General features: G+C 41.1%; 1 protein-coding gene across 12 annotated transcripts in view; it reads left to right on the top strand.

Moving 5' to 3' along the window:
• MAST4 (microtubule associated serine/threonine kinase family member 4) overlaps positions 1-12,647 on the top strand; it is a 521,544-nt gene that overhangs the window by 372,383 nt on the left and 136,514 nt on the right. The window contains exon 1 of one of the 12 annotated variants that reach the window (XM_059694460.1): positions 6,916-7,423. The exons of 10 other annotated variants lie outside the window; for them this stretch is intronic. In XM_059694460.1, the coding sequence (XP_059550443.1) occupies positions 7,386-7,423 (38 nt within the window). In that variant the 5' untranslated portion in view covers positions 6,916-7,385. Of the gene's footprint in view, positions 1-6,915; positions 7,424-12,647 lie in introns of those variants that run through there. One more of the 12 variants, XM_059694464.1, reaches the window with a different exon arrangement.

The raw sequence follows: 12,647 nt of genomic DNA, 5'->3' as shown, positions 1-12,647 counted from the left end.
CAGTTCAGCATGACACTGGTTTGTTGGCTTGTCCTCTCACAGGAAAACTTTAAAGGTCTCTCTTCCACCTCAGCACCCCACCTGGGCCTATAACTCCCTGGATTCTTGGGGAAAGATGCCTACGGACTTACTCCCAGGCTTGGACTCTTGAACGTACAGCCTGGGTTCCTGTGCTGTGTCCCAAAGGTGATATATTGTTCGCATCATTTTCTGTCTTGACCTTGGCAGACATTGGTGACTTTGCTGTTTTTGTTCTAAAGCTCACATGCTCCATTGGGAACAGTTTCTTCTTTTTTATGACTGGCTTTGCACTTCTCTCCCCCTCTCTTTTCCTCAAGGCAGTCACCATGCAACCATCTATTTACCTGCTGCTTTGAGGGACAGAAATCTAGGCTGAATGGATAGATTATTTTAACCAAAATGTATTATTTTAAACTGAAGTAATAATTGCATGCTTTAGAGACTGTAAATTTCATAGGTCTGTGATAGTCTATTCACTTGAAGAACCCATCACATCTTAGAATGGAAATGAGTTTGCCTGCTTTATTTATGTTACCACTTATGTTTATAACATCTTTTCCCGTTGGATTCAAAATGTTGTGGGAAAGGGATCGAGCTTCTTTTCCTTATTATCTCTCTATGTCACACCATAGAGAAAGGGCTACCACTCATTTCTAAATGCTGCTGCTCCGATGAGGTTCACCTTTGCTAAAGTACAGTCTGGTGAATCTAGGAGATGCTTGATTTTTAATTTTGATTGTCAGAAATCTGCATGTTCTCATTGGGCGTAAGTGATAACCTTCAAACCTCAATGACCTAAATCAGTAAAACCCTTATCCATGCCTATGGGCAGTGTGACTAAGTAAGTAACTTTGAGCAAGTTTCCAAATATATGTTTCTGAGAACCCATGGGATAAAAGTTTTTTTCTTTTTTTTTTTTCTTTTTTGCTGAATTCACATTACTCAGCAGTTGCTATGAACAGCAGGTATATTCAGGGATCTTCAATTAACTGCTGTAGTTGTCAGAATGCATTGCATTTTTATGTACACTGCATCTTCTCTTCACTAACATCTGTAGTGTTTGTTTTGTAAGTTTTTCTTTTTGTTTTGCTCATTAATATATATCTTTAAAAAGTATGGCAAATACACTTCTCTCCTGACCTGACATGTCAAGTATTAGTGAACTTGTACTCACCCCTTTTATGAAAAGCCCAGGTAAACCCATATTTCTTGAGCATCTATTATGTGCCTGGGCACTGTGACCCAAAGCTGCCTTCAGTGAAAATATGCAAATGAATCATTTGCAAACTAGACTACAGAGAAGTATTTACAAGGTACGCATAAACCATAGGAGTGGTCAGTAGGTAAGACAGACTTTGGTCTCAAGGAGACACACCACATGGAACAGGCAACACCTCAGGGTCACAGGATAGGTTGGTATTTATCAGATAAGGACTGGGCCTGTCAAAGGGGCAAAAGAAATAGTGTGTCCAAAGGCATGGTGGCCTTGGCAACACGAAGTTCAAGGGACTATACAGTATTGCTGGAGCATAAAGAACCAGAAGCATAATTCAGTCTTACTGAAGCGTGAAGTTTGAGGCGGTAATATAACGTAGCACAAGGGTTAAGGGGGTTGACCTAAAGCCAGTTCACCCTGGTTTGAATGATATGGGTAAGCTAATGTCTTTGGACTTCAGTTGCTCCATCTATAAAATAGGGACAAGTAAATTACTTATCCCATAAGATGGTTGTAAAGATTAAAATGTGTTCACAGGTATCAAATGCCCAATGCAATGACTGGCATATAAAAACTCTTAATAAATTCTAACTATTAATATTGTTACTCGCGGTACAACAAGGAGATGAGTGGTGGGCAAGGAGGCTGAGGTGAGTTCAAACACTTGGTATTTGTGGGAGCTTGTCCTTTATCCTTGGGAGAGAGACATGTCTAGCTGCACTGAGAGCTTAAGTCTGGTAGTGGAGGGTGAGACCTAGAAACCAGTTAATACGTTATTGCTGTAGCCCATATAAAGGGTTCTGCAGGCCTGAGCAAAGGATATGGAGAGATTATGCCTCTGAGAGATACTAAAGATATAAAATTGACAGAAGTTGATGAGCCATTGGCTCTGAGGGATGAAGAAAGATTTCACAATGGCCCTGGGATTTTTGACTTGAGGAACCAGGGAGATGGAGCAACCAGCTATCTACGTAAATAGATACATAGGAGGGGAAGCTGTAAGAACTTGTACTGGCCCCTTTCATCCTCAGAAGCGCAGTTAATCCACATGATTGAGCACCTGTTGTGTGCCGATTACCATGCTGTGTTGATTCTTTCATTCAGCTAATATCTATAGCACCAATGCCCGGCGCTGGGCAAAGGACATAGTAATGAACAAGACAGAGTGCTTGGGTCGCACAAATGAACCAACATCTAAGTAAGTCAGTTTCCAAATGGTGGTCAGTATTTGAAGGCAATAGGAGCTGAGAACTAACAGTGTGGGGGGCTCCTTTAGATAATGTGGTCAGGGAACGCCTTTAAGGGGGTATTATTTAAGGGGAGACTGGAAGGATGAGAAAGAGCTGTCTGTGGGAAGAGTTTGGGGGCAGGCATCTGAGAATACTCAAGCCTCTGAGGCAGGAAAGAAAGAGCCCCAGGCAGGCAGTTGGATGTGTCGGTCCAGGCACTCTGGGAGGCTGGACCAGAAATAATAGACTTGGGAGTCATCATTAGGACTGTCTGAGACATACGTCAGATTAATCTGTGGGAGAACTAGAGATGCCCCACTTAAGGACTGGGCGGAGATGCAGGTAGGCACAGAAAGACGACTGGGAGGAGAGTCCTGTAGAAAGGAAGGAAGCCAGCAGAGTGTTCTCACGGAGAGTCCAAGAGGAGAATTGTCAACACTCACTCCACAGGGAGATGAGCACATGCACCCTATCTGACAGCTGGGAAGTTACGATGACTTCAGCGAGAACACCAGCAGCAGAAATGGGGTGGGCGTGGGGTGGTAAGGAGCCAGAAAACAGGAGTGAAGTGCGGAATTGGAGACCGTGGCTGGTAACCACTCTCTGTGGGTAGTTAAATGCAGCACTGACACGTCATTGTGTCCTACAGCCTCTGCATACTCACAGCTGGCCGGGCAGCCCTCTTCCCTGAATCATGTCCCCTTACTCACTGCTGCTCACTTGCTTCATCGCCCAAATAGGCTATGACAGTTTCCTTCTCACCTCCTGTCTGGAAGCTCCAATTGTTCCCACAGCCTGATGAGTACCTGCTTTCTCATGTGTTTACCGTTGAAGTTTCTCTTTCTCTAAAGCCCTGCCTGCCTCTGAGCTTCTCTGGCCTCCACCCACCGCCACTCTGTCTCCTCCCCAGCCCGGGCAGTGTACCCTGCCTGCCCCTCCAGCCTCTTCCGCAGGTGGCTGAAGCTGCAGCCCTCGCCGCCCCTCCTCTCATCCCCTCCACGCCTGACCTGCAGGCTCTGCCCCTCCCCGAGTCTCTGTGCCCATTTGCTCCCACTCCTTGCTTTGCCCAGGCCTGTTTCATGCAGTTCCTTTCATCCTTTTCCTTTTTTCATGCCCCGGACTGTACTTTCCATGGGCTCGCCCTTTAATCCTTGTGTCACAGTCCCGGCCCACTCCAGAGCAGGGTGTCTTCGCAGACTCTGTGCACCGCAAACTATTGAAGCTCAGATACAAAGGACCCGAGCAGGCAAATGCACATTTTGAAAATGTTGTTTTTCGCCTCTAGTGTGCAGCTTACAAGAGATTACGGATTGTTTGTTTTGCCCCTTGACTATGTAGGTCTTTTGTGGGGACAAGGGAGGCAGAAAGGAAGGGAGGAGGAATGAGAGATAATGATAGATAGAGAGACGGAGAGAGAAAAAGAGAGAGAGGTGAGAGTGCAAAAAGTAGATTTCAAAAGTTTGTTAAATACATCTCATATGCCCCGTGGCAGGCCTGGGCTATCCATTGCTCTAATTTGTCAATACTGGGGAGGGGGGGTGTCAGGGAGTTCACAGTGAGTGGGTGGAACATTATATGCTTTTATGGCTTTGCTTGCTTCTCTTTACACATCTATCCTGGTATCAGAAGCCTAAGTAATTCTTTTGAAACAGGGGAACCGTAAGCCTTAAGATAGAGACCATCTGCCTCTGGACTGAAACTGACAGGTGCTGGCAGTGAGAAGTCATTTGAGCCCCTGTGTGAAGAAGGAGATGGCCCCTAGAGAGGAAGGTTGGCATAGGACTCCTGAATAATTTGGGAGATTCTTCCTTGTGTTGGTTGAAAAGGAAATAGGCTGGTGTCTCAGGGAGATTAAGACTGGAGGCCCTGAACCCCCACTTCCCCCAAACACACCCATCTCCAGTGTGGGTGAGCACCCACCAAGCTATTTAATCTGAGCTGTCTTTACTACCTTCAGCCTAGTCATTTGGGAGTGACATCATGGTAACTGAGTAATCCCTTTGAAAGTTAAGTAGTCGAGACAAGATATTAAAATGGTCCTGGGGCTACCTGGATGAAAGTAGTAGGCACAGGATGTGATTAATATCATTTATTAAAAGCAAAGTCACTCTCAAGCAGTAGAAGTCCTAAGTCCTGGCTGTGGAGTAGCAAATTTGGTTTTTGTGATAAGGGGCACATTGTGTAACCAGAGATCTCTAAGTAAGAGTTCACTCTGGTTGTTAATACTTGCAGTCCTGGCGCTTTATTCTCCTTTTCTCTATCTTGGTAATTAGGAAAGCTCCCTTGTGAACTTGGCTGTAAATTCTGAAAATGTTGACCTTAAACCTGACTAACAGAATGAGAGGACCTATGGGAGTTTTAGCTACACTAATGGCTATCGGACATGCTTATTAGAGGAGGTAATTATGCCAATATCAAACTGAAGCATCATGTTGTTTTGTTTTAAAGAGAAAAGGCCCAAGGAGGGAATTTAGGCTTTGATCTGCTTTTGAAGGTAAAATAGATTGGTAAGAAGAATACACCATCAGTAATGTTTATCTCTTATCTTAAGTTCCCCGGTTGCTTGCTTTATTATAGAATCCTGAGACTTTCTCCATTCCGCTGATCTTGTGGTTTTACATGTGTTAGAGTTGGGGGTCTCTTAGGAAACTGTAGTTGCAGGCAAAAGTAAGGGCAAGTCCAGAGCTTGACATACAGTAGGGCCACCACCATGTGCGTTCTGAAATTCTCAAATAGCTTTTAGCTCTTGGCAGGTGAGAACAAGCTCCATGTCCCTGGAACTTTCAAACCTGACAGGAAGTTCCCACTGCAGGTATCTCTGGGAGGGTGATGTCTTAGGTTCTGAGTGAATCACATGGGTGGAGGGAATGAAGAACTAATGAAACCTGCTGGCGTCTCTTAGGGTCACAGAATCAGAGGGAGGAAATCTGAGGCGAAGTCACCAGGCTCATCTTGCCTGATGAATGAGGAGTTGCTGAAGCTGTCTTTGCTGTGCTTTATTCTAATTTTAAACATTGCAGTGCATGTTGATGTCTCAGGACCCCGACTTTGACCTTACCGCATTTCTCTCGTGGGAGTCTCTATTAGAATATTCTCTAGCCACTGCCGGGTTTCTTAGCTACTCAATCTAAAGAAAATCACTGAATCTGTAGCTTGCATAAAACTAACCTATCTCCCTTTCACATTCATATCTTTTAAAATGTTATATGGTGGGTATCTTTAAATTAGAATTTATAATTATACATGTGTTCTTTTTATGGATGTGTGGAGGGGTTAAGGGAAAAAAGTATGTTTGTCATGGGAATAAAGTACTCTAGGAAATATGGTAAATGAAACCTTTGTTACTGTAAAACAATAGCTATTAAGTGACTATTATGTAATGTTATTTCTTACATCTGATCTGGAATGGCTTGTTGATCTTGGAACTCGAGATATAATTCCTGTAAAAATACTACTTTCACTTGGCTTATCTCAAGATTTTTGATACAGAATCAAAGACTTCCAAGTATATTACCTAGCGTAGGCACCTAGCACTGGGAATAGATTTGATTTTTATTTTTTTTTTGCATGGAAGATTAGTGTTATCCATTTGTCATTCTCTATTCTCGTACCCACTCAATTAACACAAATTATTTGCCAATCCAAAAATTAATCCATTGTAAAATTGACCTATGCCTGCTCATCCACTCCAAAGGGCAGGCAGGTGGCAAAATACTAGTAGCTGATTGGCACACTCACCAGACTCAGCAGGGTGAATGGATGAATATGAATTTACATTTTTCATAAATGACAGGTACTTTAGCAATGGAATTTTAAAAAATCTTTGATCTCAAATGTCCATAGTGGCCAGTGGTGGGGGCAGATAGAGTATAGGATAGTTCAGGGTATTTTAGGTCCTAGTTCCTGGTATGCATTCTGCAAAATGAGCTTTACGCTTATGAATTATAATTCCCTGTATGTTTTCGGATTTGATGTCAGTGGTTAGGTGTTTGTACCACAAAGTTAGTAAGGAATAAGAGTTGCCATATTTTTACTGTGTGAACTTTGTCCGTGGCAGTCTTTCTCAATATATGTCTTCCTCCTGTCAGTTTCAGATAAGCTAGCCTTGGAAATCTGGGGCTTTTAAGGTGAAAAGTTAGGAGTGGTTTTGAAAAGCCTTCTCACCATAGGAATCAGGCACAAGATCCGAGTGCTGATCTCCTCAGTCCAGTTCTTGGATCTTAGTGTCTTTTATGTCATGTGACCAACAGGGCCATTGTCAAGACGCCCTTGTGAGAAGTAGACTTCAGTTTTCTTTGCAATTGTGATTGATTAGTTATCATTTGATGGCTTCTTAAAGGAAACTCTTTAGACAAGAGAAATTGTGGTTCGTTTTACCTTTTGAGTATTAACCTTACAATCAGTCTACCATCTCACCGCAAACCTTTCGGAGGTCAAAAAGTACAGATAATTGAGCTGGTTAAATACTCATATGAAGCAGCTTTTTTATGCCATTCCTAGGAAATGCAAACATTCCATGGAGCGGGTGCCAGGTTAAAAATCCATGAAGAAAAGGGTCTGACTTCTGGCACTGAGAGACATACTCAAAAATGTTGTGTTCAAGCCAGAGTAAATATATGTGCCCTTTACTCTTTCTTTCAGTTAGCAGAAGTCACTTCTAAACACTTATTTTGGCATTAAGGAAGCTCGTCATGACCTATTGTTCCAGAAAGATTATAGTTCTCATTTTAAGCCAGTTTTCTAGTTCCCATGTGAGCTGCATGCCCAGCCTGGAGCAGAGGAAATAAGCTTCGCCTTTCAAACCTTCCATTCTTTTAGGTGTGTCCAGCAGGCAGTGGCTTGTAGCTGTTCCTTCAGCCACTTAACAGGTTTGATTTCAAATCTCTTTCCTAAGAAACTAACATGTTTGGAGGGGATTCATGGCCCAGCATTTATGGATTTTGTTGGGAAGTTCCAGGTGTGTATCTATCTTAAACTCTATGCTAAGGCCTACGGGACTACAATAATTTTGGTTTTGTTTCGCTTTGGTTTGGTTTTGCCTTCACTTTGTAGCATTTCTTATGATGCCTTAGGGATCGGATTGGGAGGGGATAGACCCCAGTCCTGAAGGCCAGGTAGCTCCTCTTCCAAGTCCTTTTCTTTGGCTGCCTTACAGGCACTGAAGGGGAGTCAAATGATTACAAACTGGGCCAAAAGGTAGAGAAACCATGAGCCAAGATCTGGGGGTTTAATCTCAGAAACAGGGGAAGTTGGTTAAAGATCCTTGGAGGGGTTATATATGAGTTACACACCTCTGTGTGACCCTTTTCCTGCTTCGTGGCTTGTGGTGGAACTTGAATCACCTTCTGAAACCTGGTAGCCTAATAACCTAGTTTGACTATGTTTGACTTGTGTGGACAAGGTCTGGGAATTTATTGAATCATCTCATTTATTCATTTACGTACCAAATATTTATCAAGTACCTTGTATGTGACCAGAGCTATGATTATCACCTGGGCAAGAAAGATATGTACGCATGATCCTTTTCTTCAAGTAGCTCAGTCTAATAGGTGTAGAAAGCAACACAGACAGAATTACAATAATGTGTAATAACCGGTAATTCTACCAGTATCAGCAGAGGAGGAGGTAGAAGGACAATATCTGCTGAGGCAGTTTGGTGTATGTTGCCTCATTTACCTCTGTCTATAGTATCTGTGATACAGATGGAAAAAACTGAGGCACAGAGAAATTAACTGTCTCCAGATCTCACTAGTAGTAAGTGGTAAACCTGGATAAAAACACTTTAGTATCCTGTCTCCAAAGGAAATAGAGCTCCAACAATATTCTAATTATTAAAAGTCATATTTGTAAAGAAAGATTTCTTAATTCTTATAGTACAGTAGCCTCCCGGCAATTCAAGGATAATTTTTACCTTTGCTATAGAAATGCCCCCACTGTCTGAGGAAAGAGGGTGACAAATAGAATTGGGTTTACTTCGTTTTAAAGTTGCCACCTGCTGATTCTCTTTCCCATTAATGGAAATTGCTTATGTTTTCTCCTATAATTCTCTCATCTTAAAGCATCACAGTTTATAATAGTATTTGAGTGGGCTTGTGCTTTTAAAATTGAGGTTTTACTTACAGTGGAGCTCTGAACAGCTGCTATCTTACAGGCCTGCTGAATGAATAGCACCCCACAGCACACACACTTTTTCTGAGATTTCCCTGTGTTTATTATAAAACCCTGTGCATTCACATGAGAGTATATATTATGCACACATCTCAAAACCCTGGTCTTGTAATAGTGCATGCAGGTCATTTCGTAGAAGGGCTAACAGTTCTTGCATCTTAGATGGCATTGTAGTGTGATTGCCAGAACAGATCTGTTGGGACATTTTAGAGATGAATTACTTACAGGCAGGCTCCTTCTTTACCTTTTAAAAATATAATAATTCCTGTTGAATTATGTTAATGTTAACTAAGTTTTTAAAGGGGTGAGTTGGTGGCACTTAAATATATCTTTTCCTTTGGGAAAATCATTGTAGAGAACTAAGAAATAATTGCTTTGTTATGCACAAAACAATTGTATGAGAAGCAAGTATACACAATATACAATACGCAAAATGGCACAAGCATTGTGCTCAGAATTCCCTACTCTGCAGAGACCCTTCACAGGCCATCTCTTGGCTCTTGGTGGTACAATATGTGAGCTGCTTGCTAAAGTGAAAGAAGCCTTCCTTTCAGGTGCTTTTTAAATGTGAAAGAGGTGTTTTTCATGGCCACTCATCCAGGCCCCAGACTTCTTCACATTCCTGCTAATGAGGGTTTATCACTTCCGTTTACTCACGTTAGAAAAAGGAAGTCCAGGCAGCTAGGTCTGCTTTATTTTCTAAATATAGTTAATGAGATACAATTTACATACACAGTAAAACCTTCCTTTTTAGGTGTGCAGTCTTATGAATTCTGGCAAATACAGTCATATGACTATCATTACAATTAAGATACAGAATGTTTGTGTCACCTCAAAAAGTTTCAGTTGTTTTTAATTGTTTGATAATGCTAATATAAGATTAGAATAATATGTTTTATTTTGCTCACTCCTGGTCCCCCTTTTTTAAAAAAATTAGTTCCATATTCATTAAGATTTGATTTTTTTATCTAGTGTCCTTTTTCTGTCCCAGGATCCCAGCTAGGATACCTTGTTACACTGTGTTCATCCTTTTTAAAAAGCGGTTTGATTAGGAAGATGATTAACACATAGTTTGATTACATGGTTGATAATGTCAAGTGGGTACCAGGGAAATGCATCAGACTGAGATATTTGAAAGAAAAGCACAAACTACATCAATTGTGTGGCCCATCATTAATATATAATAGCCCCTTTGATGCTACATAGGTGAAGAAGTTATAAGACAACAGATCAACAAATTTGACCAGCAGAAAATTGTTAAAAATAATTTGGAGTTGTTTATTGGTGAAGGAAACGGGGCCATGAAGTGGAAGATTTGGAAGACAGAGTTGAAAGCATAGATTATGGTTGTTGGAAAATGAATATAGAGCGCTGGAAGGAATCTTGGAGTTTTAAATGCAAGTGAAGACAGAACAAAACATGCGTTTTACAAAAGATAAATGCACAATACCTTATTTGCTTTATAAAATAATTTGTTGTTGTTGTTAATCCTCACTCAAGGATATTTCTCCCATTGATTTATAGAGAGAGTTGAAGGGAGGGAGGTAGAAACAGCGATGTGAGAGAGACACATGGATTGGTTGCCTCCCCATGTGCCCCAACTGGGGCTGAGGATCAAACCTGCAACCCAGGTATGTGCCCTTGACTGGGAATCAAACCCGAGACCCTTTGGTTGTGTGGGTCAGCACTTGAATCACTGAGCAACACTGGCCAGGGCACTTTGTAAAAATAATTTATCATGACTTTCCACTATTTTTATTATATTTTAATTTCAGTGAAATGTAGATCGCTTTTAAAATAAAATTAACCTTAAAACATGCTCAAGAATGGAGAAAATATAACAACCATAAAGAAAAAAAACACCCAAAGTCTAGAATTCAAGCATAACCACTATTAAAAATGTGGGGTTATCCTTCCAAGGTTTTTATCTGGGCACCTGTATGCACAGAACTCATATTTTATTGTACCTCCTGTTTTATAAACTGCTTTTTTTCCTTAAAGAGATTCTTTAAATACCTAGCTTTACAATAGTATAATTTCCAGAAAATTTGATAACTATCTGTAATATACAAGAAGGTATAGGACATTTACCTGTAAAGTTGTGGGGAAGCATTCACACCTGTGCTCTGAGAGCCACTGAACCAAGGCATGACCTCACCTGCCATGGGAGTGGCCACAGCCAGCTCACTGGTTAGCTTTGAGGGCGAGGCCGTTGGCACTAGCGATGTCGCCTTGGATGGTCTCACACTCTAGGCCTTGTTTTTCTCCACCTGTATTCAAATCACTCTTGAAAGGTTCCCTTTAAAAATACTATTGCTAACTTAGAGAGATTCCAATTACCATCTCCCCACAGGTTTAAATGTTAAACCTCAAGATCTAAACTTTATCCCTTATGTATATGAGCAGGTTTGCCAGATGGCGGGCCAATTAATATATTTTTGCAAGGTGTAGAAATGTTTTTTTCTCCATTGGGGAACAATGAATCCATCTGCTCCACATCTTCCTTTCCCTGGTGTCCTTTGGGAAAAATCATCATTTAATTTTCATAAGTAATGTGCAGCTCTCTACGTGATACTTTCTGCTTTTTAAGGGAGCTGGTTTTAATAGTTGAAACTTTTTATTACTCTAAGGATTTAAAAAAGAAACCCCTATGTTATATATTAAGATATGTGGGCATCTAAGTTTCATCCAGAATATTATTTTTGAACATCGGGCATACAGAATCATGGGTTAAAAACTGATTCATAGAAGGCTTAACTTGGAAGAGACTTTCAGAAACATCTAGTCGAACCCCTTTATTGTAAGATGAGGAAATTAATGTTTAGGTACCAAAGTTTCAAGCTGGTAAACTACTTGGAACCTGGATGAACTTGGAACCTGGTTTTCAGGTTCCAAATGAGGACAACACTGGTGAAAATAAACCTTTGATCTCTCAAGGGGAATAAAAGGAATGAGAACCTTGGATAAGGTTCACATAGGTATTTATTGCTTATTCTCCCTTGAGTTTCAGGCACTGAACTCTACCCATTACCCCTGTAGTTTCTTTTCATAGTCAAGTGCCATTTCAGATCAGAGGGTAATTAGTTGTCTATGTGTTGCCTCCAATTCTGCTAAAGTTCCTGAAGGACAAGTGCCACATCCTTTATTTTTATTTTTAAATGTTTTCATTATTAATTTTAAAGAGAGAGAAAGGAAGAGGGAGAGAGAGAAATATGTATCTGAGGGGGTCACATTGATTGATTGCCTCCTGTAGGCCCCCCACTGGGCATCTAGCCCATAAAAGGTATGTGCCCTGACTGCGAATTGAACTGGCAAACTCTCAGTGCATGGGATGATGCTCAACCAACTGAGCCACACTGTCCACAAGCTTATTAAGCTTGTATATAGTGTGCTCTCTTGGCATAGAAAGAATGAATTGCTGAATATATGAATGTTAGTGGGTTGTTTTGCCAAATCCTCTCAGGGAGTATTGGAATTCTAGGAGAGTGACCACATGATAGTTTTGCCATAATCTGACACTTTGCAATACAGAATTTGGTTCCCTTTCCCTTATGGTATGGATGAGTGCAGTACTGAACATTCCAAAGCTTTTGGGAGGAGTGGTTTACCTGTAGCCCTGTTTACCAGCATTTTTGCTGTCTTCCCTATTTTGTCATAGATAGGTATAGATTTAAATAAGAGGAAGGATTTAGGCTTTTTTTTTCTTTCACTCAAGTTGACTTCTCTTTGTCATCTGTAGTCAACAATGTGTATTCAGTTCATGTAGTAGAAAGACTTCAGATTTTGGATTTAGGCAAACTGTGACTGGAATCCTGGCTCTGAAGGAAATGAGACAGGTGACCATGGCAGGTCCCCTTACTGCTGATACTTGTTTTTCCATCTTTAAGTAGGAAAAATAACCATCGTATCTTTTTTGTGCCTTAAGTAAGATACCTTGTGAAGCCCTTAGGTCAGAGGTAGACATACTGCAGCCAACAGGCCAAATCTAGCAGGCCGCCTGTTTTTGTACATAA

This window comes from Myotis daubentonii, chromosome 4 (assembly GCF_963259705.1).
Source record: "Myotis daubentonii chromosome 4, mMyoDau2.1, whole genome shotgun sequence".
Lineage (NCBI taxonomy): Eukaryota > Metazoa > Chordata > Mammalia > Chiroptera > Vespertilionidae > Myotis > Myotis daubentonii.
This window is presented reverse-complemented; position numbering and strand designations above follow the sequence as displayed.